This window comes from Scyliorhinus torazame, chromosome 8 (assembly GCF_047496885.1).
Source record: "Scyliorhinus torazame isolate Kashiwa2021f chromosome 8, sScyTor2.1, whole genome shotgun sequence".
NCBI lineage: Eukaryota > Metazoa > Chordata > Chondrichthyes > Carcharhiniformes > Scyliorhinidae > Scyliorhinus > Scyliorhinus torazame.
In genome coordinates, this window is record NC_092714.1 from 277438519 (window position 1) to 277464545 (window position 26027).

The following is a 26027-nucleotide window of genomic DNA, read 5'->3' on the forward strand; positions in this document are numbered from 1 at the left end:
TGGGTTTGTTTTCCCTGGAGCAGAGGAGGGATCTGATCGAGGTGTATAAAATTGAGAGGCATAGATAGGATAGATCGTAAGAATCTTTTCCCCATGGCAGACTTGTCTAAGACCAGAGGGCAGAGGTTTACGTGAGGAGTAAGTGGTTTAGAGGGCCCCTGAGAAAACATGTTTTCACCCAGAGGGTGGTGGAAATGTGGAACACGCAGCCTGAGGGGGTGGTGGAGGCAAGAACTCTCACAACATTTAAGAAGCATCGGGGGGAGCACTTAAATCGCCATGGCAGAGTCGGCTATGGACCAAGTGCTGGTAAATGGGAGTAGTATAGATTGGTATTTGATGGTCGGCAGAGACATGGTGGACCAAAGGGCCTGTTTCTGCATTGTTTCTGATTCCTAATTTTGTCACTATTCCACCATTCTGAAGTGCAGTGCTGAGGCCATGTACGGAAGGGTCAGTGTTAGACTCTGCATGATTTCTGATACTTCTGTGAGCCTATTTTCAAATCTTCTCTAGCCACAGGAGAGGTGTCAGAGGACTGGAGGACAGCTAATGTGGTACCATTATTTATGACGGGTGGTAGGGATAAACCTGGAAATTGCAGGCTAGTGGGTCCAACTTGAGTGTTAAGGAAACTATTAGAAATAATTCTTAGGGACAGAATTAATCTCCACTTGGGGCAGCAAGGATTAATCAAGGCTGGTCAGCGTGGCTTTGTCAAAGGAGATCATGTCTTACAAATTTGATTGAATTTTTCGAGGAGGTGATTGGGTGTGTAGATGAGGGTAGTGCAGTTGATGTAGTCTCTACATGGACTTCAGTAAGGCTTTTGACTAGGTCTTTCATGGGAAACTGGTCAAGAAGGTAAGAGCCCATGGGACCCAGGGCAGTTTGGCAAATTGGCTCCAAAATTGGCTTAACTGCAGGAGGCAGAGGGTGATGGTTGAAGGTTGCTTTTATGACTGAAAGCCTGTGTGCAGGGGTGTACTGTAGAGATTGGTGCTGGATCCCATGCTGTTTGTAGTGTATATTACTGACCTGAATGTGAATGTGGGAGGTATGATCAGTAAGCTCATAGATTATACAAAAATTGGTGGTGTTGAACAGTGAGCAGGGATTGCAGGACAATATAGACGGGCAGAACAGTGGCAACTTGAATTTAACCCTGAAAATTGTGAAGCAATGCATTTTGGGAGGACTAACGTGGCAAGGGAATACACAATGACCGGTAGGCAGTTAGGAGGACCAGAGGGACCTTGGGGTGCATGTCCAGAGATCAGCAGGACAGGTAGATAAGGTGGTCAAGAAGGCATATGGGTTACTTGCCTTGATCAGCCGAGGCATAGAATATATGAGCAGGGAGGTTATGATGGAGCTGTGGTTAGGCCACAGCTAGAGAACTGTGTGCAGTTCTGGTTGCCACATTATAGGACGGAAGTGATTGCACTTGCAGAGGAGATTCACCACAATGTCGTCTTGGCTGGAGCGTTTGAGCTATCAAGAGAGACTGGATAGGATGGGGTTGTTTTTCTTGGAACAGAGAAGGCTGATGGGGACTTGATTGAGGTGTATAAAATTATGATTGCATAGATAGGGTGGACAGGAAGGAACCTTTCCCCTTAATGGAGGGGTCAGTAACGAGAGGCATAGATTTACGGTAAGGGGCAGGAGGTTATGGGGACCTGAGGAAAATCTTTTTCACTCGGCGGGTAGTTGAATCTGGGACTCGCTGACTGAAAGAGTGGTGGAGGGGGGAATTCTCACAACATTTACAAAGTATTTAGATGAGCTCTTGAAATGCCTTAGAGCACAAGTCTATGGACCAAGTACTGGAAAATGGGATCAGCAGATAGGTGCATGGTGTCCGGTACGGGCACGATGGGCCGAAGGACCTCTTTCCATGCTATAGAAAACTCTATGATTCAATTGACAGCAGCAGTTTGGGATGCTTGCCTTGGTGGATGAAGTATGGACAAAACAGTCAAAAATGCAGTAATCTATCTTCATGCCTTGCCTTTCAACTTTGCAGGGCACTCCCGTTCAGGGTCTTTTCAAGTTCACTGCAATCATCACCACATTTGAAATGATTTTGGCCGACTGCCCTGAGTTACGGAAAATCCAGTGGAGTTGTGTGGTCATCGACGAGGCCCACAGACTGAAGAACAGGAACTGCAAACTGCTGGAGGGTCTCAAACTCATGGCACTGGTGAGGATGCAGATCATCTTTTTAGCCCCAAAGATGATGGGTGGGTTGAAGAACATAGAAGGAGGCCATTCAACCATCGAGTCTGTTCTACCATTCTGTTGGATCATGGTTGATCTGTGCTTTTCCTTTGATGAGAGGCTTGTCCAATGAGGAGAGGTTGAGTAGAATGGTTTCTCTGGTTTTTGAACAGTGACAGATGATCTCATCTCTGACATAAATGTCTTAAAGGGTTTAATAGGCTAGATGCAGAAGAGATTGTTTCACCCAGCTGGAAAGTCTAGAAAAGTGGTTATAGTCTCAAGATAAGGGATTGGCCATTTAGGATGGAGGCAAAGAAAAATTGCTTCAGTGAGTGTTGTGAATCTTTGGAATTTTCGACCTCCGAGGACTGTGGTTGCTCAGTCGTTGAGATTCAAGGCTGAGATCAAAGGATTTTTGGATACAAAAGGATTCGGGATATGGGGAAAGAGCTGGAAAGTGGAATTAAAGAGGGGATCTGCCATGGTCTCGGCCTCAAACGTGCTCCTATTGGATGTATTTAATCAGTTTAGATTTTATTCTCCAGTCCAGACGTAAGCTAGGCTGACATTCCATTGCGATCTTGAGAGAGTGCTGCTTTGCCAGCGGTACCATCCCAAACATGGGTCCCACCTGCCTGTTCTGGTGCCTCAGCGGTTTCTGAAACCCCAAGGTGCAATTTGAAGAGGAGTTGGCCTTGGCAACATTCCTCCCATCGCCAATAATACTAAAACTACTCACTAACCTAGTGAGTGTCCATGGCACCTTTCAGTAGACAAATTGTTGACCGTGTTTTTGAATTGCTCACTGCAGCTTGTGGGTCTTCAACAAAAACCTATTCCGAGGTAGGTTTTAAGGAATCTTTGAGAGAGGTTTAGGGATAGAATTCCAGAGCTTTGGGTCTAGGCCGCTGACAGCACAGCAGGTAATAGTGGAGAAGTTAAAATTGAGGATGCCCAAGAGGCCAGGATTAGAGGAGTGCAGATAATAATAATCGCTTATTGTCACAAGTAGGCTTCAATGAAGTTACTGTGAAAAGCCCCTAGTCCCCACATTCCGGCGCCTGTTCAGGGAGGCTGGTGCGGGAATTGAACCCGCGCTGCTGGCATTCTGCCTCATGAACCAGCTGTTTAGCCCAGTGTGCTAAACCAGCCCCTTAGGACTGGAGGCGGTCGCAGAATTAGGAAAAGAAGAGACTATGAAGGGATTTGAAAACGAGGATGAAGATTTTTAAAAGGCATTCTCAGAATGGGAGTTAATGTAAACCAGTGAGCACAGGGCGATGAGTGTATGGGACTGGGTGGAAGATGCGACACAGGTAGCAGAATTCTCCAGTTTACGGAGAGGGCAAGATTGGAGGATAACCTGGAGAACATTCCAGTCTGGAAGTAACAACGGTGTGGATAAGGTGAAGAATAACGGTTTCTCTACCTTCATCACCCCCGATGAACACAATAATTTACATGCAGCAAAGATTCTGCGAGAAATCCTGGAAGAGATGGTGTGATTGGGGAGAGGATTCCGGGACAAAGGGCAGAGAGGGTGAAAAGAGACGTTCTCTGTTTGTTTTCTATTTCAGCAACGAATGGGGTTGAATTAATGAAGCTGGTTTCAGGGCTGTAACCTGATCATTTGTGATTTTGTTTCAGTGGAATGTAAGGCTGACTGATGACTGGCTGAATTTATAATGTTTACGCTTCACACCTCAGAATGGGATGAAATTTGTTGAACTGAGAATGTATTCAAATATTTGAGAAGAAAGCAGAGTCACTGTGTCCTGTTGTGCCACAGAACTGTCCTCATACCTGCCGTTCAGCAACTAACGTATTCTTCCTCTCTCTCCAATCCACCTCTCCCCAACCCACCCTCTCCCCAATCCACCCCTCTCCCCAATCCACCCCTCTCCCCAATCCACCCCTCCCCCCAATCCACCCCTCCCCCAATCCTCCACAATCCACCCCTCTCCCCAATCCACCCATCTCCCCAATCCACCCCTCTCCCCAATCCACCCCTCTCCCCAATCCACCCCTCTCCCCAATCCACCCCTCTCCCCAATCCACCCCTCTCCACAATCCACCCCTCTCCACAATCCACCCCTCTCCCCAATCCACCCCTCTCCCCAATCCACCCCTCTCCCCAATCCACCCCTCTCCCCAATCCACCCCTCTCCCCAATCCACCCCTCTCCCCAATCCACCCCTCTCCCCAATCCACCCCTCTCCCCAATCCACCCCTCTCCCCCAATCCACCCCTCTCCCCCAATCCACCCCTCTCCCCCAATCCACCCCTCTCCCCCAATCCACCCCTCTCCCCCAATCCACCCCTCTCCCCCAATCCACCCCTCTCCCCCAATCCACCTCTCTCCCCCAATCCACCTCTCTCCCCCAATCCACCCCTCTCCCCCAATCCACCCCTCTCCCCAATCCTCCCCTCTCCCCAATCCACCCCTCTCCCCAATCCACCCCTCTCCCCAATCCACCCCTCTCCCCAATCCACCCCTCTCCCCAATCCACCCCTCTCCCCAATCCACCCCTCCCCCCAATCCACCCCTCCCCCAATCCACCCCTCCCCCCAATCCACCCCTCCCCCCAATCCACCCCTCCCCCCAATCCACCCCTCCCCCCAATCCACCCCTCCCCCAATCCACCCCTCCCCCAATCCACCCCTCCCCCAATCCACCCCTCCCCCCAATCCACCCCTCCCCCCAATCCACCCCTCCCCCAATCCACCCCTCCCCCAATCCACCCTCCCCCAATCCATCCCCCCCCCAATCCACCCCTCTCCTCAATACACCCCTCTCCTCAATACACCCCTCTCCTCAATACACCCCTCTCCCCAATCCACCCCTCGCCCCAATCCACCCCTCGCCCCAATCCACCCCTCGCCCCAATCCACCCCTCGCCCCAATCCACCCCTCGCCCCAATCCACCCCTCGCCCCAATCCACCCCTCGCCCCAATCCACCCCTCGCCCCAATCCACCCCTCGCCCCAATCCACCCCTCGCCCCAATCCACCCCTCGCCCCAATCCACCCCTCGCCCCAATCCACCCCTCGCCCCAATCCACCCCTCGCCCCAATCCACCCCTCGCCCCAATCCACCCCTCGCCCCAATCCACCCCTCGCCCCAATCCACCCCTCGCCCCAATCCACCCCTCGCCCCAATCCACCCCTCGCCCCAATCCACCCCTCGCCCCAATCCACCCCTCGCCCCAATCCACCCCTCGCCCCAATCCACCCCTCGCCCCAATCCACCCCTCGCCCCAATCCACCCCTCGCCCCAATCCACCCCTCGCCCCAATCCACCCCTCGCCCCAATCCACCCCTCGCCCCAATCCACCCCTCGCCCCAATCCACCCCTCGCCCCAATCCACCCCTCGCCCCAATCCACCCCTCGCCCCAATCCACCCCTCGCCCCAATCCACCCCTCGCCCTCCAATCCTCCCCAATCCATCCCTCTCCCCAATCCACCCCTCTCCCCAATCCACCCCACTCTTCCATCTCCCTCCCACGCCCATCCTCTCTGCCTTCACCCTCCCACTCCCTATTTCCATCGCTCTTTTTCCATCATTCCCCTCCTTCCTCGCTCCATTCCTCACTCTCTCCCCTTCTCTGTCCTCCTTCTCGCTCTCTCGCCCACTCCCCGGCTCTCGCCCGCTCCTGCCCACTCCCCCGCTCTCGCCCACTCCCCCGCTCTCGCCCACTCCCCCGCTCTCGCCCACTCCCCCGCTCTCTCCCACTCCCCCGCTCTCTCCCACTCCCCCGCTCTCGCCCACTCCCCCGCTCTCGCCCACTCCCCCGCTCTCGCCCACTCCCCCGCTCTCTCCCACTCCCCCGCTCTCGCCCACTCCCCCGCTCTCGCCCACTCCCCCGCTCTCGCCCACTCCCCCGCTCTCGCCCACTCCCCCGCTCTCGCCCACTCCCCCGCTCTCGCCCACTCCCCCGCTCTCGCCCACTCCCCCGCTCTCGCCCACTCCCCCGCTCTCGCCCACTCCCCCGCTCTCGCCCACTCCCCCGCTCTCGCCCACTCCCCCGCTCTCGCCCACTCCCCCGCTCTCGCCCACTCCCCCGCTCTGGCCCCCCTCTCGCCCACTCCCCCGCTCTGGCCCCCCTCTCGCCCCGCTCTGGCCCCCTCTCGCCCCGCTCTGGCTCCCCTCTCGCCCCGCTCTGGCTCCCCTCTCGCCCCGCTCTCGCCCCCCTCTGGCCCCGCTCTGGCCCCCCTCTGGCCCCCCTCTGGCCCCGCTCTGGCCCCCCTCTCGCCCCGCTCTGCCCCCCCTCTCGCCCCGCTCTGGCCTCCCTCTCGCCCCGCTCTGGCCTCCCTCTCGCCCCGCTCTGGCCCCCCTCTCGCCCCCCTCTCGCCCCCCTCTCGCCCCCCTCTCGCCCCGCTCTGGCCCCCCTCTCGCCCCGCTCTGGCCCCCCTCTCGCCCCGCTCTGGCCCCCCTCTCGCCCCGCTCTGGCCCCCCTCTCGCCCCGCTCTGGCCCCGCTCTGGCTCCCCGCTCTGGCGCCCCTCTCGCCCACTCCCCCGCTCTGGCCCCCCTCTCGCCCCGCTCTGGCCCCCCTCTCGCCCCGCTCTGGCCCCCCTCTCGCCCCGCTCTGGCTCCCCTCTCGCCCCGCTCTGGCCCCCCTCTCGCCCCGCTCTGGCCCCCCTCTCGCCCCGCTCTGGCCCCCCTCTCGCCCCGCTCTGGCCCCCCTCTCGCCCCGCTCTGGCCCCCCTCTCGCCCCGCTCTGGCCCCCCTCTGGCCCCGCTCTGGCCCCCCTCTCGCCCCGCTCTGGCCCCCCTCTCGCCCCGCTCTGGCCCCCCTCTCGCCCCGCTCTGGCCCCCCTCTCGCCCCGCTCTGGCCCCCCTCTCGCCCCGCTCTGGCCCCCCTCTCGCCCCGCTCTGGCCCCCCTCTCGCCCCGCTCTGGCCCCCCTCTCGCCCCGCTCTGGCCCCCCTCTCGCCCCGCTCTGGCCCCCCTCTCGCCCCGCTCTGGCCCCGCTCTGGCCCCCCTCTCGCCCCGCTCTCGCCCCGCTCTGGCCCCCCTCTCGCCCCCCTCTCGCCCCGCTCTGGCCCCCCTCTCGCCCCGCTCTGGCCCCCCTCTCGCCCCGCTCTGGCCCCCCTCTCGCCCCGCTCTGGCCCCGCTCTGGCCCCCCTCTCGCCCCGCTCTGGCCCCCCTCTCGCCCCGCTCTGGCCCCCCTCTCGCCCCGCTCTGGCCCCGCTCTGGCCCCCCTCTCGCCCCGCTCTGGCCCCCCTCTCGCCCCGCTCTGGCCCCCCTCTCGCCCCGCTCTGGCCCCCCTCTCGCCCCGCTCTGGCCCCCCTCTCGCCCCGCTCTGGCCCCCCTCTCGCCCCGCTCTGGCCCCCCTCTCGCCCCGCTCTGGCCCCCCTCTCGCCCCGCTCTGGCCCCCCTCTCGCCCCGCTCTGGCCCCCCTCTCGCCCCGCTCTGGCCCCCCTCTCGCCCCGCTCTGGCCCCCCTCTCGCCCCGCCCTGGCCCCCTTCTCGCCCCGCCCTGGCCCGCTCCCCCACTCTCTCGCCCGCTCCCCCACTCCCCCGGCCACTCCCCCGTTCTCTCGCCCAATCCCCCGCTCTCTCGCCCACTCCCTCGCCCACTCCCCCGCTCTCTCGCCCACTCCCCCGCTCTCTCGCCCACTCCCCCGCTCTCTCGCCCGCTCCCCCGCTCTCTCGCCCGCTCCCCCGCTCGCTCCCTCGCTCACTCCCCCGCTCTCTCGCTCACTCCCCCGCTCTCTCGCCCACTCCCCCGCTCTCTCGCCCACTCCCCCGCTCTCTCGCCCACTCCCCCGCTCTCTCGCCCACTCCCCCGCTCTCTCGCCCACTCCCCCGCTCTCTCGCCCACTCCCCCGCTCTCTCGCCCACTCCCCCGCTCTCTCGCCCACTCCCCCGCTCTCTCGCCCACTCCCCCGCTCTCTCGCCCACTCCCCCGCTCTCTCGCCCACTCCCCCGCTCTCTCGCCCACTCCCCCGCTCTCTCGCCCACTCCCCCGCTCTCTCGCCCACTCCCCCGCTCTCTCGCCCACTCCCCCGCTCTCTCGCCCACTCCCCCGCTCTCTCGCCCACTCCCCCGCTCTCTCGCCCACTCCCCCGCTCTCTCGCCCACTCCCCCGCTCTCTCGCCCACTCCCCCGCTCTCTCGCCCACTCCCCCGCTCTCTCGCCCACTCCCCCGCTCTCTCGCCCACTCCCCCGCTCTCTCGCCCACTCTCTCGCCCACTCCCCCGCTCTCTCGCCCACTCCCCCGCTCTCTCTCCCCTTACCCTCTACTCTGTCCCCCCCCTTCCCTTTCTCTCTCCCTCTCTTTCTCCTTCTCCCTCTCCCCTTTCTTACTCCCGCCACACGCATACAGGAACACAAAGTACTTTTGACTGGAACTCCTTTGCAGAATACAGTGGAGGAACTCTTCAGTTTGTTAAATTTCCTCGAACCTGTTCACTTTCCTTCTGAGTCCACCTTCATGGAGGAGTTTGGGGATCTAAAGACTGATGAACAGGTTTGTGAGATCTAATTTGGATTGTTGGTGAACAAGGTGACTCGTTTCAACATTAACAGCTGTTGGGAGAGGGGGTGGAGGGTGGGGAGAGAGAGTTCCACAACTATTTGTGTGAAGAAGTGCTTCCTGTCGTCACCCCTGAGTGGCCTAGTTTAATGTTCACTGTCTCTCCTGCCAATGCAAGATGGGCACCAACACGTGTCTGCACTTCACCGCACATGAACTGAAAACCATTGATGTAATTGGCTGGATGCATCAGCAACAAATGCTGCCTGGTTAAAAACGTTGGAAAATAACCACACGTTTCCGTAGACGTTAACAAAACCATGTATCTTGTGTAAGAGAAAATAGTGCAGAAAATAGCAATATGTTTTGGGTATTGATGAGTGAGCTGCCAGATGAGTATTGCATTGAAGTTTGGGGAATGACTACAAGTCTGATCTCCGTACTCGCAATTATGTCACAGAGTGGAGCATACGGTTGTACTGAATGCACACGTGCCACATTGGCAGCAAACATAGTCTTTAAGGTTATCTACCCTTGGGCGGCATGGTGGCGCAGTGGTTAGCACTGCTGCCTCACGGCGCTGAGGACCCGGGTTCAATCTCTGCCCCAGGTCATTGTCCGTGTGGAGTTTGCACATTCTCCCCATGTCTGCTTGGGTCTCACCTCACAACCCAAAGTTGTGCAGAGTAGGTGGATTGGCCAAGCTAGTAGTAGGAAGTTGTGCTTGGAGTCCGAGGAGATAGGAGAGGTGCTAAATGAATATTTTTCGTCAGTATTCACACAGGAAAAAGACAATGTTGTCGAGGAGAATACTGAGATTCAGGCTACTAGACTAGAAGGGCTTGAGGCTCATAAAGAGGTGGTGTTAGCAATTCTGGAAAGTGTGAAAATAGATAAGTCCCCTGGCCGGATGGGATTTATCCTAGGATTCTCTGGGAAGCTAGGGAGGAGATTGCTGAGCCTTTGGCTTTGATCTTTAAGTCATCTTTGGCGACAGGAAAAGTGCCAGAAGACTGGAGGATAGCAAATGTTGTCCCCTTGTTCAAGAAGGGGAGTAGAAACAACCCCGGTAACTATAGACCAGTGAGCCTTACTTCTGTTGTGGGCAAAATCTTGGAAAAGTTTATAAGAGATAGGATGTATAATCATCTGGAAAGGAATAATTTGATTAGAGATAGTCAACACGGTTTTGTGAAGGGTAGGTTGTGCCTCTCAAACATTATTGAGTTCTTTGAGAAGGTGACTAAACAGGTGGATGAGGGTAAAGCAGTTGATGTGGTGTATATGGATTTCACTAAAACATTTCATAAGGTTCCCCACGGTAGACAACTGCAGAAAATACGGAGGCATGGGATTCAGGGTAATTTAGCAGTTTGGATCAGAAATTGGCTAGCTGGAAGAAGACAAAGGGTGGTGGTTGATGGGAAATGTTCAGACTGGAATCCAGTTACTAGTGGTGTACCATAAGGATCTGTTTTGGGGCCACTGCTGTTTGTCATTTTTATAAATGACCTGGAGGAGGGCGTAGAAGGATGGGTGAGTAAATTTGCAGATGACACTGAAGTCGGTGGAGTTGTGGACAGTGTGGAAGGATGTTACAAGTTACAGAAGGACATAGATAAGTTGCAGTGCTGGGCTGAGAGGTGGCAAATGGAGTTTAATGCAGAAAAGTGTGAGGTGATTCATTTTGGAAGGAATAACAGGAAGACAGAGTACTGGGCTAATGGTAAGATTCTTGGCAGTGTGGATGAGCTGAGAGATCTCGGTGTCTATGTACATAGATCCCTGAAAGTTGCTACCCAGGTTGAGAGGGTTGTTAAGAAGGCGTATGGTGTGTTAGCTTTTATTGGTAGAGGGATTGAGTTTCGGAGCCATGAGGTCATATTGCAGCTGTACAAAACTCTGGTGCGGCCGCATTTGGAGTATTGCGTGCAATTCTGGTCGCCGCATTACAGGAAGGATGTGGAAGCATTGGACAGGGTGCAGAGGAGATTTACCAGAATGTGGCCTGGTATGGAGGGAAGATCTTATGAGGAAAGGCTGAGGGACTTGAGGCTGTTTTTGTTAGAGAGAAGAAGGTTAAGAGGTGACTTAATTGAGGCATACAAGATGATTAGAGGATTGGATAGGTGGACAGTGAGAGCCTTTTTCCTCGGATGGTGATGTCTAGCACGAGGGGACATAGCTTTAAATTGAGGGGAGATAGATATAAGACAGATGTCAGAGGTAGGTTCTTTACTCAGAGTAGTAAGGGCGTGGAGTGCCCTACCTGCAACAGTAGTGGACTCGCCAACACTAAGGGCATTCAAATGGTCATTGGATAGACATATGGACGATAAGGGAATAGTGTAGATGGGCTTTAGAGTGGTTTCACAGGTCGGCGCAACATCGAGGGCCGAAGGGCCTGTACTGCGCTGTAATAGAACATAGAACATAGAACATAGAACATAATGTTCTATTTAATTGCCCCTTAATTGGGGAAAAAATAATTGGGTACTTTAAATTTATTTTAAAAAAGGTTATCCACCCATTCTGTTTCCCTCACCCCTCTAGAGGAAATATTTTCTCGCTATCTACCCTATCAGATCCTTTAATTACCGTGCATGCTTTAATTAGATGACCCCTTGATCTATATGCATGGGAAATAAAGTCCAGTCTATGAAATCTAAAAATATGTGGCCGATTGGTATGGGTCGCAAACCTAGAGCAATGCTCTGGGATTTCAGGTTCCACCATGGTAGATGGTTAAATTTGAATTCTGAAATAAATTCTCATAATTAAACTCACTTAAGCCCTGGTTCTGGTTAACCTGTGCTGCAACTCGTCCGAGGCAAATATATCCTTCTGGAAGCGTGGTGCCCATATCGGAATGTTTTTGCGGGTCGAACTAGAGCTGTATAGTTGAAGAGTATGTATTTGTGTTCCAGACCCTTTGAGGTAAAGGACGTTGCATTACCCTTTTACATCATTTTAGTACCTGCCCCCTAGCTTTCAGTCATTTCTGTCCCCTCCAATCTCTCTGCTTATCCACAATTCCTAGCTTCTCATCGTTCAGAAAATATTCTGATCTCTCTTGGGTCCAATGTGGTTGAAATCCCGCTTTCCAACGTTATACTGCATCTCCCACAGTCTTGCCTATTCACTTAATCAGTCAGTGCCTGTTGCAGTTTTCTGCTCCCATGCTGCATGCCTTATCCTGCCACCTAACATGGTGTCATCAGCAAATTTTAATGTCCGGCTCCAGTTTCATTTATCTAAGTCATTTATAGATGTAGTGAAAAGCTGTGCCCCCAGTATTGATCTCACGGGAGCTTCGCAAGTCACATCCTGCCAATTAGAGCACATACCCATGATTCCTACACTACGCTTCCTAACCAATTTTTATTCAAGCCATCAATTCATGCATCCCATTTTTATTAAACCTCGTACCTTACCTTGTAGAAGTTTACTTCTGCAGAAACTCCCTTATCTATCAGGTTATAGAATTTACAGTGCAGAAGGAGGCCATTCGGCGCATCGAGTCTGCACCGGCTCTTGGAAAGAATACCCTACCCAAGATCAACACCTCCACCCTATCCCCATAATCCAGTAACCCCATCCAACACTGAGGGCAATTTTGGACACTAAGGGCAATTTATCATGGCCAATCCACCTAACCTGCACATCTTTGGACTGTGGGAGGAAACCGGAGCACCAGGAGGAAACCCACGCACACACGGGGAGGATGTGCAGACTCCGCACAGACAGTGACCCAAGCCGGAATCGAACCTGGGACCCTGGAGCTGTGAAGCAATTGTGCTATCCACAATTCTACCGTGCTGCACCATGCAGGTGCAGAGAGAAACAGAGTTAACGTTTCAGATCGACAATCTTTAATCAGAACAGGGGTGGCACATTGGTTAGCACTACTGCCTCACAGTGCCAGGGACCGGGGTTCAATTCCGGCCTTGGGTGATTCTGGAGTTTGCACTTTCTCCCCATGTCTGCGTGGGTTTCCTCCGGGTGCTCCGGTTTCCTCCCACAGTCCAAAGATGTGCAGGTTAAGCGGATTGGCCATGATCAGTTGCTCCTTGGCGTCCAGGGATATGCAGGTTAAGTGGGGTTATGGGGTTGTCGGGATAGGATGAGAGCCTGGTTTGGGTGCTCTTTCAGGAGGTCGGTGCAAACTCGATGGGCTGAATAGCCTCCTGCACTGTAGGGATTCTATGAACTGAGGAATGATAGACGTTTTAAAAGTTAGAAACAAATGAATTAACTCTTCAAATTCAGATTGGTTCTTTAGGCATAAATGTTAAAGCTCCGAGCCTGCTCTCTCTCGTCAGCTCATATTTGTCAAAATATTAAGACTCTCAGTCCTTAATAACAGATTCTAGTAACTTCTTCACAAGTAAATGTGTGTTTTTGGGGTTTGGTTAGCTCCTTGGAATGAGTGATTGGACTGAAACTGCCACTCTAAGGCAGGTGCAATAATCTAATAGTTGAACAAGGGCATTCTGCACTTCGCCAGTTGTTGATAGACAAACAAGCTCATTTAATGGGAGCTGAAAGGTCTCTGAGGCCTACAGACTAGTTTTCTTTCAACAGCATTGTCCTGATTGAGCAGGTGGTAGGGGCCTTGTGTGTATGAGTAAACTGCATAGCTCTCAGCTGGTTAAACTCTAGCAATGCGGTTTGCACACCTGAAAGTTCTAATACTTGGTATTTGCCAACTTGTAGCCCAATTCTGAGGCGTTATTGTGGCGCAGTGGTTAGCACTGCTGCCTCACGGCACTGAGGACCCGGGTTCGATCCCGGGCCCGGGTCACTGTCCATGTGGAGTTTGCACATTCTCCCCGTGTCTGCGTGGGTCTCACCCCCACAACTCAAAGATGTACAGGGTAGGTGGATTGACCACACTAAATTGCCCCTTAATTGTGAAAAAAAAAATTAGGTACTCTTTAATAAAAAAAATTTAAAAAATTGAAACTTGTAGTCCAATTCTTTGACTTCATATCATTTAAACTGACATTGCTGCTGCAACACTGAGAGAGGTGTTTCCTTTGAATAGGATTGTTAAACTGAGGCTCCTCTTGACTTTTCGGGTTGACTGAAAAGATGCTATAGTACCAGCAGAGAAATTCTCCCAACATCTATCCAACAACACCAGAACATCTCACTGCAACTTCAGCGATCATGCTGTGTCTGATTGGTCTGCTTTATTTGAAACATAAATGCTTTGAGATGTTTGAGGCATGTTATTTTGTGTCTCAAACACCAAGTCAGCTTGTGTGAAACAAAATTACATCGCTGTTCGCAGTGATAAAGAACTTGGCTTGTGGTCAGATTGAAACGTTAGTGGTGATCCCACATCTCAATGGGATGGCCGATCCGAGTTCTTTTTTAAAAATATATATATTTTATTCAAGATTTTTGGCCAAACATAACAGTACGTAGTGTTTCTTTTACACAACAATAACGCAATATAAATAACAGTGGCCAGTTTTAAACAAATAAATAAATAATATATAAACAAAAACAAAACTGAATGGCAACTGCCTTGTCCAAAATAAATACTCTCCAAAAATACAATCCAACAATCCAATATACAATTACCTATAACAACTACCTATACATATTATACATATACAATAACATCTCTGAGAGTCCGTTCGATTCCCCCCCCCTCCCCCCTGGGTTGCTGCTGTTGTCTACTTCTTTTCCATTCCCTCTATCTTTCTGTGAGGTAATCGACGAACGGTTGCCACCGCCTGGTGAACCCCTGAGCCGAACCCCTTAACACAAACTTAATCCGTTCTAACTTTATAAACCCTGCCATGTCGTTTATCCAGGTCTCCACACCCGGGGGTTTGGCTTCCTTCCACATTAACAATATCCTGCGCCGGGCTACTAGGGACGCAAAGGCCAACACGTCAGCCTCTCTCGCCTCCTGCACTCCCGACTCTTCTGCAACCCCAAATATAGCCAACCCCCAGCTTGGTTCAACCCGGACCCCCACCACCTTCGAAAGCACCTTTGCCACCCCCACCCAGAACCCCTGTAGTGCCGGGCATGACCAGAACATGTGGGTGTGATTCGCTGGGCCTCTTGAGCATCTCGCACACCTATCCTCTACCCCAAAAAATTTACTGAGCCATGCTCCAGTCATATGCGCCCTGTGTAACACCTTAAATTGTATCAGGCTTAGCCTGGCACACGAGGACGATGAGTTTACCCTATGTAGGGCATCAGCCCACAGCCCCATCTCAATCTCCTCCCCCAGCTCCCCTTCCCACTTCCCTTTCAGCTCATCCACCATGATCTCCCCCTCGTCCCTCATTTCCCTGTATATGTCTGACACCTTACCATCCCCCACCCATGTCTCTGAGATCACTCTATCCTGCACCTCCTGCGTCGGGAGCTGCGGGAATTCCCTCACCTGTTGCCTCGCGAAAGCCCTCAATTGCATGTACCGAAATGCATTCCCTTGGGGCAACCCATATTTTTCCATCAGCGCTCCCAGACTCGCAAACGTCCCATCTACAAACAGATCTCTCAGTTGTACTACCCCAGCTCTTTGCCATGCTCCAAATCCCCCATCCATTCTCCCCGGAACGAACCTATGATTGTTTCTTATCGGGGACCGCACCGAAGCTCCCGTCCTTCCCCCATGCCGTCTCCACTGCCCCCAAATTTTCAATGTAGCCACCACCACCGGGCTTGTGGTGTATTTCTTTGGTGAGAACGGCAACGGCGCCATCACCATTGCTTGTAGGCTAGTCCCCCTGCAGGACGCCCTCTCCAATCTCTTCCACGCCGCTCCCTCCCCTTCTCCCATCCACTTACACACCATTGAAACGTTGGCGGCCCAGTAGTACTCACTTAGGCTCGGTAGTACCAGCCCCCCCCCTGTCCCTACTACGCTGCAAGAATCCCCTCCTCACTCTTGGGGTCTTCCCAGCCCACACAAAACTCATAATACTCTTCTCGATTCTTTTGGAAAAAGCCTTCGTGATCACCACCGGGAGGCACTGAAACACAAAAAGGAATCTCGGGAGGACCACCATTTTAACCGCCTGCACCCTACCTGCCAATGACAGGGACACCATGTCCCATCTCTTAAAGTCCTCCTCCATCTGTTCCACCAACCGCGTTAAATTAAGCCTGTGTAATGTACCCCAATTCTTGGCTATCTGGATCCCCAAGTACCGGAAGTCCCTTGTTACCTTCCTCAACGGTAAATCCTCTATCCCTCTGCTCTGCTCCCCTGGATGCACCACAAACAACTCACTTTTCCCCGTGTTCAGTTTATACCCTGAAAAATCCCCAAACTCCCCAAGTATCCGCATTATCTCTGGCATCCCCTCCGCCGGGTCCGCCACATATGGCAACAAATCATCCGCATACAGAGATACCCGGTGTTCTTCTCCCCCCCTGAGTACTCCCCTCCACTTCCTGGAACCCCTCAATGCTATGGCCAGGGGTTCAATCGCCAGTGCAAACAATAACGGGGACAGAGGACATCCCTGCCTCGTCCCTCTATGGAGCCGAAAATAGTCAGACCCCCGTCCATTCGTGACCACGCTCGCCATCGGGGCCCTATACAGCAACTGTACCCACCTGATATATACCCAACCCCAAAACCAAATCTCCTCAGCACCTCCCAAACATAATCCCACTCCACTCTATCAAATGCTTTCTCGGCATCCATCGCCACCACGATCTCCGCTTCCCCCTCTGGTGGGGGCATCATCATTACCCCTAGCAGCCTCCGTATATTTGTATTCAGCTGTCTCCCCTTCACAAACCCAGTTTGGTCCTCATGAACCACTCCCGGGACACAATCCTCTATCCTCATTGCCATTACCTTGGCCAGAATCTTAGCGTCCACATTCAGGAGGGAAATGGGCCTATAGGACCCGCATTGCAGCGGGTCTTTTTCCTTCTTTAGGAGGAGCGATATCGTTGCCTCTGACATAGTCGCGGGCAGCTGCCCCCTTTCCCTCGCCTCATTAAAGGTTCTCATCAGTAGCGGGGCCAGCAAGTCCATATATTTCCTATAGAATTCAACTGGGAATCCGTCTGGTCCCGGGGCCTTCCCCGCCTGCATGCTCCCAATCCCTTTCACCACTTCCTCCGTCTCAATCTGTGCTCCCAGTCCCACCCTCTCCTGCTCCTCCACCTTAGGAAATTCCAGCTGATCCAGAAAGCACATCATTCTCTCCTTCCCATCCGGGGGCTGAGCTTCATATAATCTTTCGTAAAATGCCTTGAACACTCCATTCACTCTCTCCGCTCCCCGCTCCATCTCTCCCTCCTCATCTCTCACCCCCCCCCCTATCTCCCTCGCTGCTCCCCTTTTCCTCAGTTGGTGGGCCAGCAACCTGCTCGCCTTCTCCCCGTATTCGTACTGTACACCCTGTGCCTTCCTCCATTGTGCCTCTGCATTACCCGTAGTCAACAAGTCAAATTCTACATGTAGCCTTTGCCTTTCCCTGTACAGTCCCTCCTCCGGTGCCTCCGCATATTGTCTGTCCACCCTCAGAAGTTCTTTCAACAACCGCTCCCTTTCCCTACCCTCTTGCTTTCCTTTATGTGCCCTAATAGATATCAGCTCCCCTCTAACCACTGCCTTCAGCGCCTCCCAGACCACTCCCACCTGTACCTCCCCATTATCATTGAGTTCCAAATACCTTTCAATACACCCCCTCACCCTTAAACACACACCCTCATCTGCCAATAATCCCATGTCCATTCTCCAGGGTGGACACTGTTGTTTTTCTTCCCCTATCTCCAGGTCCACCCAATGTGGAGCATGATCTGAAATGGCTATAGCCGTGTACTCCGTCCCCGTCACCTTTGGGATCAGTGCCCTTCCCAAAACAAAAAAATCTATTCGTGAATAAACTTTGTGGACATAGGAGAAAAACGAAAACTCCTTGCTCCTAGGTCTACTAAATCTCCAGGGGTCTACTCCTCCCATCTGCTCCATAAAGTCCTTAAGCACCCTAGCTGCAGCCGGCCTCCTTCCGGTCCTGGACCTCGATCTGTCCAGCCCTGGGTCCAGCACCCTATTAAAATCTCCACCCATTACCAACTTCCCCACTTCTAGGTCCGGGATTCGTCCTAACATACGCCTCATAAAGTTGGCATCATCCCAGTTCGAGGCATACACGTTCACTAATACCACCGCCTCCCCTTGCAATTTGCCACTCACCATCACGTATCTGCCCCCACTATCCGCCACGATAGTCTTTGCCTCAAACATTACCCGCTTCCCCACTAGTATGGCCACCCCCCTGTTTTTTGCGTCTAGCCCCGAATGAAACACCTGCCCCACCCAACCTTTGCGTAGTCTGACCTGGCCTATCAGCTTCAGGTGCGTCTCCTGAAGCATAACCACATCTGCCTTAAGTTTCTTTAGGTGTGCGAGTACCCGTGCCCTCTTAATCGGCCCGTTCAGCCCTCTCACATTCCACGTGATCAACCGGGTTGGGGGGCTCTTTACACCCCCCCCCCTTGACGACTAGCCATCTCCTTTTTCAATCCAGCTCCTCACTGGTTCCCACGTAGCCGTATCTCCCCCAAGCGGCGCCCCCCCCCCCCCCCCCCCCATACCTACCAGCTCCCCCTTCCCCCCCCCCAGCAACAGCAACCCAGTTAACCCCCCGCTAGATCCCAAACTAGTGTAATTGCACCCCCCATGTTGCTCCCAGAAGTCAGCAAACTCTGGCCGACCTCGGCTTCCCCTCGTGACCTCGGCTCACCCTCGTGACCTCGGCTCACACTGTTCGAGGACCCCTCCTTCCTGCTTCCCTGTTCCCGCCGTGATTACCATAGCGCGGGAACAAAGCCCGCGCTTCCCTTTTGGCCCCGCCCCCAATGACCGGCGCCCTCAGCTCCTCATCTTCCCCCCCCCCACGACATGGGGAAGAGAGAAAAGTTACAGGGCCGCAGGATTAACAACTTGGGAAGTTATCTCTTCCCTCTTTTCCCCCCCCTTCATCCCACATATTCACCCCCCCACTTTATCCCAAACATTCTTTTTATGGCCCGCTCACTCCAGTTTCTCCTCGACAATAAATGTCCACGCCTCATCTGCCGTTTCGAAGTAGTGGTGTTTCCCTTGATGTGTGACCCACAGCCTTGCCGGTTGCAGCATTCCAAATTTAATCTTCCGTTTGTGCAGCACCGCCTTGACCCGATTAAAGCTTGCCCTGCTTCTCGCCACCTCCGCACTCCAATCTTGATATACGCGGATCACCGCGTTCTCCCACCTACTGCTCCGAGTTTTCTTTGCCCATCTGAGGACCATCTCTCTGTCCTTATATCGGAGAAATCTCACCACTATTGGTTGAGGAATTTCTCCAGCCCTCGGTCTTCGCGCCATAACTCGATAGGCTCCCTCCACCTCCAGCGGACCCGTCGGGGCCTCCGATCCCATTAACGAGTGCAGCATCGTGCTCACATATGCCCCGACGTGCGCCCCTTCTACACCTTCAGGAAGACCAAGAATCCTTAAATTCTTCCTCCTCGCATTATTCTCCAGCACCTCCAGCCTTTCCACACACCTTTTGTGTTGTGCCTCGTGCATCTCCGTTTTCACCACCAGGCCCTGTATGTCGTCCTCATTCTCAGCAGCCTTTGCCTTCACGACCCGAAGCTCCTGTTCCTGGGTCTTTTGCTCCTCCTTAAGCCCCTCAATCGCTTGTAATATCGGGGCCAACAGCTCCTCCTTCATCTCCTTTTTGAGTTCTTCCACGCAACGCCGCAGGAACTCTTGTTGGTCAGGGCCCCATATTAAGCTGCCTCCTTCCGACACCATCTTGCTTTGTGCCTGCCTTCCTGGCCGCTGCTCTAGAGGATCCACCGCAATCCGGCCACTTTCCTCTCTTTTTTCCATCCGTGTCCAGGGGGGATTCCCTTCTGGTTTATCGCACAGTGTTTTTTGCCGTTAAAATTGCCGTTGGGGCTCCTATCAAGAGCCCAAAAGTCCATTCCACCGGGAGCTGCCGAAACGTGCGACCTAGCTGGTCATCGCCGCACCCGGAAGTCCGCCGATCCGAGTTCTTAACCTCACACTTTTGTGTTAGTGCAAATCCAAATAAGTTCAGTATGTTAGCATGTATCTTGAAAATCAAATGGTTTTGGTAATGCCCTCTCTCTTTTCCTTTCCCTCCAAAGCATCAAATATATTGACTTACACTCTGTAACTCTGAAATCAAGTTTTATTGCATATTCTGTCTCCCCTTTTCCCAGAATCTCTTTACCTTTTTCAGACAACCTACCAACTTTGAAAATCCAACCATTGCTGTTAACTGGTCATTCTTTCTTGGCTTAGTGTAGTCTTTAACCGTTACTGCATCCTGCACCACGGATTGCGGCCCTTGGCATGGGTTTCTCAGTTCTTGTTGTTGTTGTTACTACTTGAAATTGCGTTTAGTTTCCCCAATTTAAGTGTTAAATGCTTCTTTGGGATCACATCAATTTGAAGGTTAGCCCAAGCAGGCTACTGTTGACTGAGTCATTAACGTGGCCCCTTTCCATATTCTAGGTGAAGAAGCTGCAGGCAGTGCTGAAACCCATGATGCTGCGAAGACTGAAGGATGATGTGGAAAAAAACCTGGCTCCGAAAGAGGAGACCATTATTGAGGTGGAACTAACCAACATCCAGAAAAAGTACTACAGGGCTATCTTGGAAAGGAATTTCACCTTCTTAGCTAAGGGGGCGAACCAGGCCAACATGCCAAACCTGCTGAATACCATGATGGAGCTGAGAAAGTGCTGTAACCATCCCTACCTGATCAATGGTAAGTCCGGTGTATCACACTCAATTTGTAGTATAAATACTTCTCATTCACTTGTTCAAATCACTCCCTATCCTCGCTCCTCCCTATCTCCATAACCTCCATTTAATCAAGGGTTATGTGGATAAGGCTGGAAAGTGGAATTGAGGATTATCATCACATCAGTCATGATCTCATGGAATCACAGAACAGACTCGATGGGCTGAATGGCCTACCTCTGTTCCTACTTCTTATAGTCCTCCAGCCCCTCCACTTCCTGAGATCTTCCGGGCAGCACGGTGGCGCAGTGGTTAGCACTGCTGCTTCATGGCACCGAGGTCCCAGGTTCGATCCCGGCCCTGGGTCACTGTTCAGGTGGAGTGTGGATATTCTCCCCGTGTCTGTGTGGGTTTCGCCCCCACAACCCAAAACCATGCTAAATTGCTCCTTAATTGGAAAAAATTAATTGGGTACTCTAAATTAAAAAAAAAAAAAAATACTTTGAGATCTTGTCTTTTCCAATTTTGGTCTCTGAATGTATCTCTGATTTTCATTGCTCCCCCATTGGTGACCATGCCTTCAGCTGTCTCCACCCAAGTGTATTGATGCCGTATAAAGGAATGGTATCTATTCAATTCCATGTGCAGTCTGATTGGGAGATGTTTAGCCCCTATTACATTCCTTCGCTGCAATTCTTCCCTAATCCCCTCTTCCTTGCTATTCTCCTTTATGATGCTTCTTGAAGCCTACATATTTGACAAGCCTTTAGCCAACTGTCCTCATACTTATTTAGTCAGATTTTATTTGATAATGGCTCCTATAGAAGTACCTTGGAATTCGTTACTACATTTATAAGATGTTTTCAATTTCTAGTACTAAACTGTATTCAGAACGTGTAAAGTACCTGTGTCCTGGCACTAAAAACTGAAGCCTTGGTGTTCAGAGGGTCAGTGATACTGGATTGGAGAGGTTAGGAAAGGTGGTGTTTTGCCTAGCCGGCCCAGAAAAGGCCCACTCCTAGTAAGTAAATAGCCAAAATAACATTTTGCACATCTATGTGCTCCATAAATCTTGATATGTTTTACCAATATGCAGAAGTGACTTTGGGAAGTAGTCATTCCTGATGTTTCAGTGGCTAAATGCACTGAGCATTGTACAGCTGGGCAATACAAAGTAGAAGACTCTAGGTTCAATCCCTAGTTAGTGTTGTTATCCAGAAAGGCAGTACTGCCTTCATATCTCCAACACGGGTAGGAAATGGTTCTAGCTCCTGTTTGTTCTCTAATCACCCTGTTAGAAGGTGCGAGTGTGTGGATGTCAGGCGGCATTACGATCTGGCTTAGCGGTGATGCTCACTGATCAAACACTCCGCCAAAATTCACTGCCCACATGAACAATGGTTACTTGGTTGACGGTTAAGGAGAGGTTTTGTAGAGATGTTCAAATTATGAGCAGAAATTATTTCCAGTTGTTAACCAGAGAGCACAGTTTTAAGGTGATTAGCACAAGAACCAAAGGAAAGATAGTGAAAAAATTTCCTAAACAAGTTATGATGGGGGCGGCACAGTGGTTAGCACTGCTGCCTCACGCGCTGAGAACCCGGATTCGATCCTAGCCCCAGGTCACTGTCTGTGTGGAGTTTGCACATTCTCCCCGTGTCTGTGTGGGTTTCAACCGCACAACCCAAAGATGTCCAGGTTAGGTAGATTGACCACACTAAATTGCCCCTGAATTGGAAAAAATTAATTGGGTACTCTAAATTTATATTTTTTTAAAAATAAGCAAGTTATGATGATCTGGAAAGTGCTGCCTGCAAGGGCAGTGGAAGCGGATTCGACACTAATGTAAAGAAAATTGAATAATAATTGAAAAGGAAATGGTTGGAAGCTGTAGGGAAAGGGTGGGGAAGTGAGACAAATTGAATAGGTTTTCAAAGAGCCAGCATTGGTGTGATTGGCTGAATGGCCTCCTGTGCTGTGGTTATAAGTCCCTGGCAATCTGAAGTGATGCTTGTGGGAGACGAGGGGAATGGTTATGGGGAAAGTGGAATAAAGAAGGAACAAAGAGGAGAGAGTTAAGTGGAGCATGGAGGCATGGATTCCATAACAAGAGACAGAACTGAAGTTCTCGATGGGGGTAAGATGCTTAATCAGAATTTGAATTTTGATTCCTGGTAGGTGCTGAGGAGAAAATCCTGGATGAATTCCGTGAAGTGCACAATGCTGATGCTTCTGATTTTCAGCTGCAGGCCATGATCCAGGCAGCGGGTAAATTGGTGCTGATCGACAAACTGTTACCCAAACTGATTGCTGGCGGACACAAGGTGCTGATTTTCTCCCAGATGGTGCGCTGCCTGGACATACTGGAAGATTACCTCATCCACAGACGGTGAGACCCCCTCTGCATGCTGGGCCCAGGCTACCCTTCTGTTATACACATTGCTTAGCCATCAAACATATGACCATCATGAAGAATTATTCTGAGTGGCTGGTGATCTATGTTATAAAAGAGTCCTTTAAGGGTGGCACAGTGGCTAGCACAGCTGCCACATGATGCTGAGGGCCCAGGTTCAATCCCGGCCCCGGGTCACTGTCCGTGTGGAGTCTGCACATTCTCCCCGTGTCCTCGTGGGTCTAACCCCCACAACCCAAAGATGTGCCGGGTAAGTGGATTGGCCACGCTAAATTGATTGGAAAAAAATAAATACACGAGTCCTTTTCATCACTGTGAAGTTGATAAAAATTAAAAGCGTATCCAACCTATTCAGATGTTGTGATTGTAGCTCCCTTGTTTGCCTACGGATAACGGTATTAAACCATGGAGATTTAATCCCTAGTTTTGCTCGGGTTTGACTTTATTGGAGTCAGCATTTGAACCTCCCTGGGTTAGGGAAAGGGGTGAATATTAGCATTGTCTATTCCTGATGGCTAGCCAGTCATTCCCACTGGCTACTGGATAGTATGTTGACCCAGCAATGATAAATAATACCTGGCCAAGTCGGAATGGTGTGTGACTTTGAGGTGGTGTGCTCCCATTACCTTGCTGCTGTTGGTAGGAGCTATTGAAGCAACCATCACGAGCTGCCTTAGTGCAAACTGATGGGATGCTTGAAGCAGATTCAGCACCTTTCAAAAGAGATTAGATAGATTTGCAGGATTATGGGGAAAGGGCGGGGGAGTGGGACTAATTAGCTAGATTTTTCAATAACCCGGCACATGCGCAATGAACCCAATGGTTTCCGTCTCTATTGTAAGATTCCACAAAGCACAAACACGCTAGTTTAAATATTCAACCATTGTCTATTCCCAAATGTTTCAGATACACTTATGAGCGCATTGATGGCAGGGTAAGGGGGAACCTGAGACAGGCTGCAATCGACCGCTTCTCCAAACCAGACTCCGACCGCTTTGTGTTCCTGCTCTGCACCAGAGCAGGAGGCCTTGGTATCAACCTTACTGCGGCAGACACTTGTATCATCTTCGATTCAGATTGGAACCCACAGAATGACCTGCAGGTGAGTCTCACAGTCAGCTCCACTGAGAAGTTTCTCCACTGGGACTGGTGCTAATTGATCTGCCCTTCGAGCTGAACAGACACTGCACTCTGCTTCCATCACTAATCCTCTGCACTGAGCATTTATTGAAACTCAATGTGGTGTAGCCTCTGGAATAATTGTAGCCTGTGAAAACCTTTAGGGATTTCCAATAGATTTGCTTGCTGTAAACACATTCAATTAGTCCACAAAGGAGAATTACTAATTGATGATTCTTTAATTCGTAAAAACAAAAGAGAAGTAATAAGGCTAATTATAATGAGGGATTAAAAGTTACAATATGGGCTTATTATTTAGGAGTCATGAGGCAAGTTGTTGGCATTACTATATTGCAAATACTTAAAATCAGAAATAAACAAAGGAAATGCTTGAAATGCTCAACAGGTCTGGCAGCATCTGTGTAGAGAGAGTAGTAGTAAGAAGTCTTACAACATCAGGTTAAAGTCCCAACAGATTTGTTTCGAATCACTAGCTTTCGGAGCGCAGCTCCTTCCTCGGGTAAATGAGCAGCGCTCCGAAAGCTAGTGATTTGAAACAAACCTGTTGGACTTTAACCTGGTGTTGTAAGACTTCTTACTGTGCCCACCCCAGTCCAACGCCGGCATCTCCACATCATGTGCAGAGACAAACAGAGTTTTACGACTTTTACTGTAACACGACTAAAAATACACTGTTATTGAACATTTTTTAAAAAAAATTTAGGCAACTTGTAGTTGAACTACAGAATATGACATTCCCCTTGTATATTTCTCACCCATTACACTCTCCACGGAATTCGACCTTTCAGCAAATAATCCACAGTTGCTCCCTGCTTCCAATGGGTTCCTATATCCTAACTTCACCAAGTAGTAACTTTGAGGCACTTTCATTAGTTTTTGGAGGGTTTCTCAAATCCATCATCAGTAGTAAAGCCCGTTGCTTGATTCTTCTGCCTGCCTACCTGTCCCGAACTACAATAATCTTATACCCCTCCTGATTGAAACAACCATTTTAGAAATGGTGTCACAGTACAGGCAGCAAATGAAGCTAGGAAAATTCCGATCAGAGGATGGCCCAGGCATTGTATTGCTTGGTATATTGAATCATTTGTCTTGTGGTATTTAGTGATTTTCTGTCTTTAAGAGACGACCTCTACCTGAACAGTTTTGCTCCTTTCCTTTGTTTCCAGGCTCAGGCCCGATGTCACCGGATAGGACAGAATAAAGCAGTTCAAGTGTATCGCCTCATAACTCGCAACTCGTATGAGCGAGAGATGTTCGACAAGGCCAGTCTCAAGCTGGGTCTCGACAGAGCTGTACTGCAAGCAATGAATCGCAAAGGAAACACTAATGGGGTAAAGTACCTTGCCACTGAAATCACATCATCTTTTGGAAAGCATGCGCTTGCTCAGGTGGAATCATGATGCTGAGATTGGAATGGCTTTCAGTTCTGCCCCAGTTGAAATACAGCACAAGTTAAAGCTCCCTCTACACTATCCCCTTCAAACACTCCCAGGACAGGTACAGCACGGGGTTAGATACAGAGTAAAGCTCCCTCTACACTGTCCCCATCAAACACTCCTGGCCGCGAGGTTCGCGAGTGTCACACAGGAGGGTTTAAACTAGTATGGCAGGGGGGTGGGCACGGGAGCAATAGGTCAGAAGGTGAGAGCATTGAGGGAGAACTAGGGAATAGGGACAGTGGGGCTCTGAGGTAGAGCAGACAGGGAGAAGTTGCTGAACACAGCGGGTCTGGTGGCCTGAAGTGCATATGTTTTAATGCAAGAAGTATTACGGGTAAGGCAGATGAACTTAGAGCTTGGATTAGTACTTGGAACTATGATGTTGTTGCTATTACAGAGACCTGGTTGAGGGAAGGGCAGGATTGGCAGCTAAACGTTCCAGGATTTAGATGTTTCAGGCGGGATAGAGGGGGATGTAAAAGGGGAGGCGGAGTTGCGCTACTGGTTCGGGAGAATATCACAGCTGTACTGCGGGAGGACACCTCAGAGGGCAGTGAGGCTATATGG

General features: G+C 51.5%; 1 protein-coding gene across 3 annotated transcripts in view; it reads left to right on the plus strand.

The window, feature by feature from the left end:
* The window catches only part of chd6 (chromodomain helicase DNA binding protein 6), a 338615-nt gene that overhangs the window by 247514 nt on the left and 65074 nt on the right, over nt 1-26027 (plus strand). For all 3 annotated transcript variants that reach the window (XM_072515378.1, XM_072515377.1, XM_072515379.1), the window contains 6 exons: nt 2030-2206; nt 8555-8698; nt 20235-20490; nt 22644-22854; nt 23785-23980; nt 25188-25352. In XM_072515378.1, coding sequence (XP_072371479.1) covers nt 2030-2206; nt 8555-8698; nt 20235-20490; nt 22644-22854; nt 23785-23980; nt 25188-25352 — 1149 coding nt within the window. The remainder of the gene's footprint in view (nt 1-2029; nt 2207-8554; nt 8699-20234; nt 20491-22643; nt 22855-23784; nt 23981-25187; nt 25353-26027) is intronic.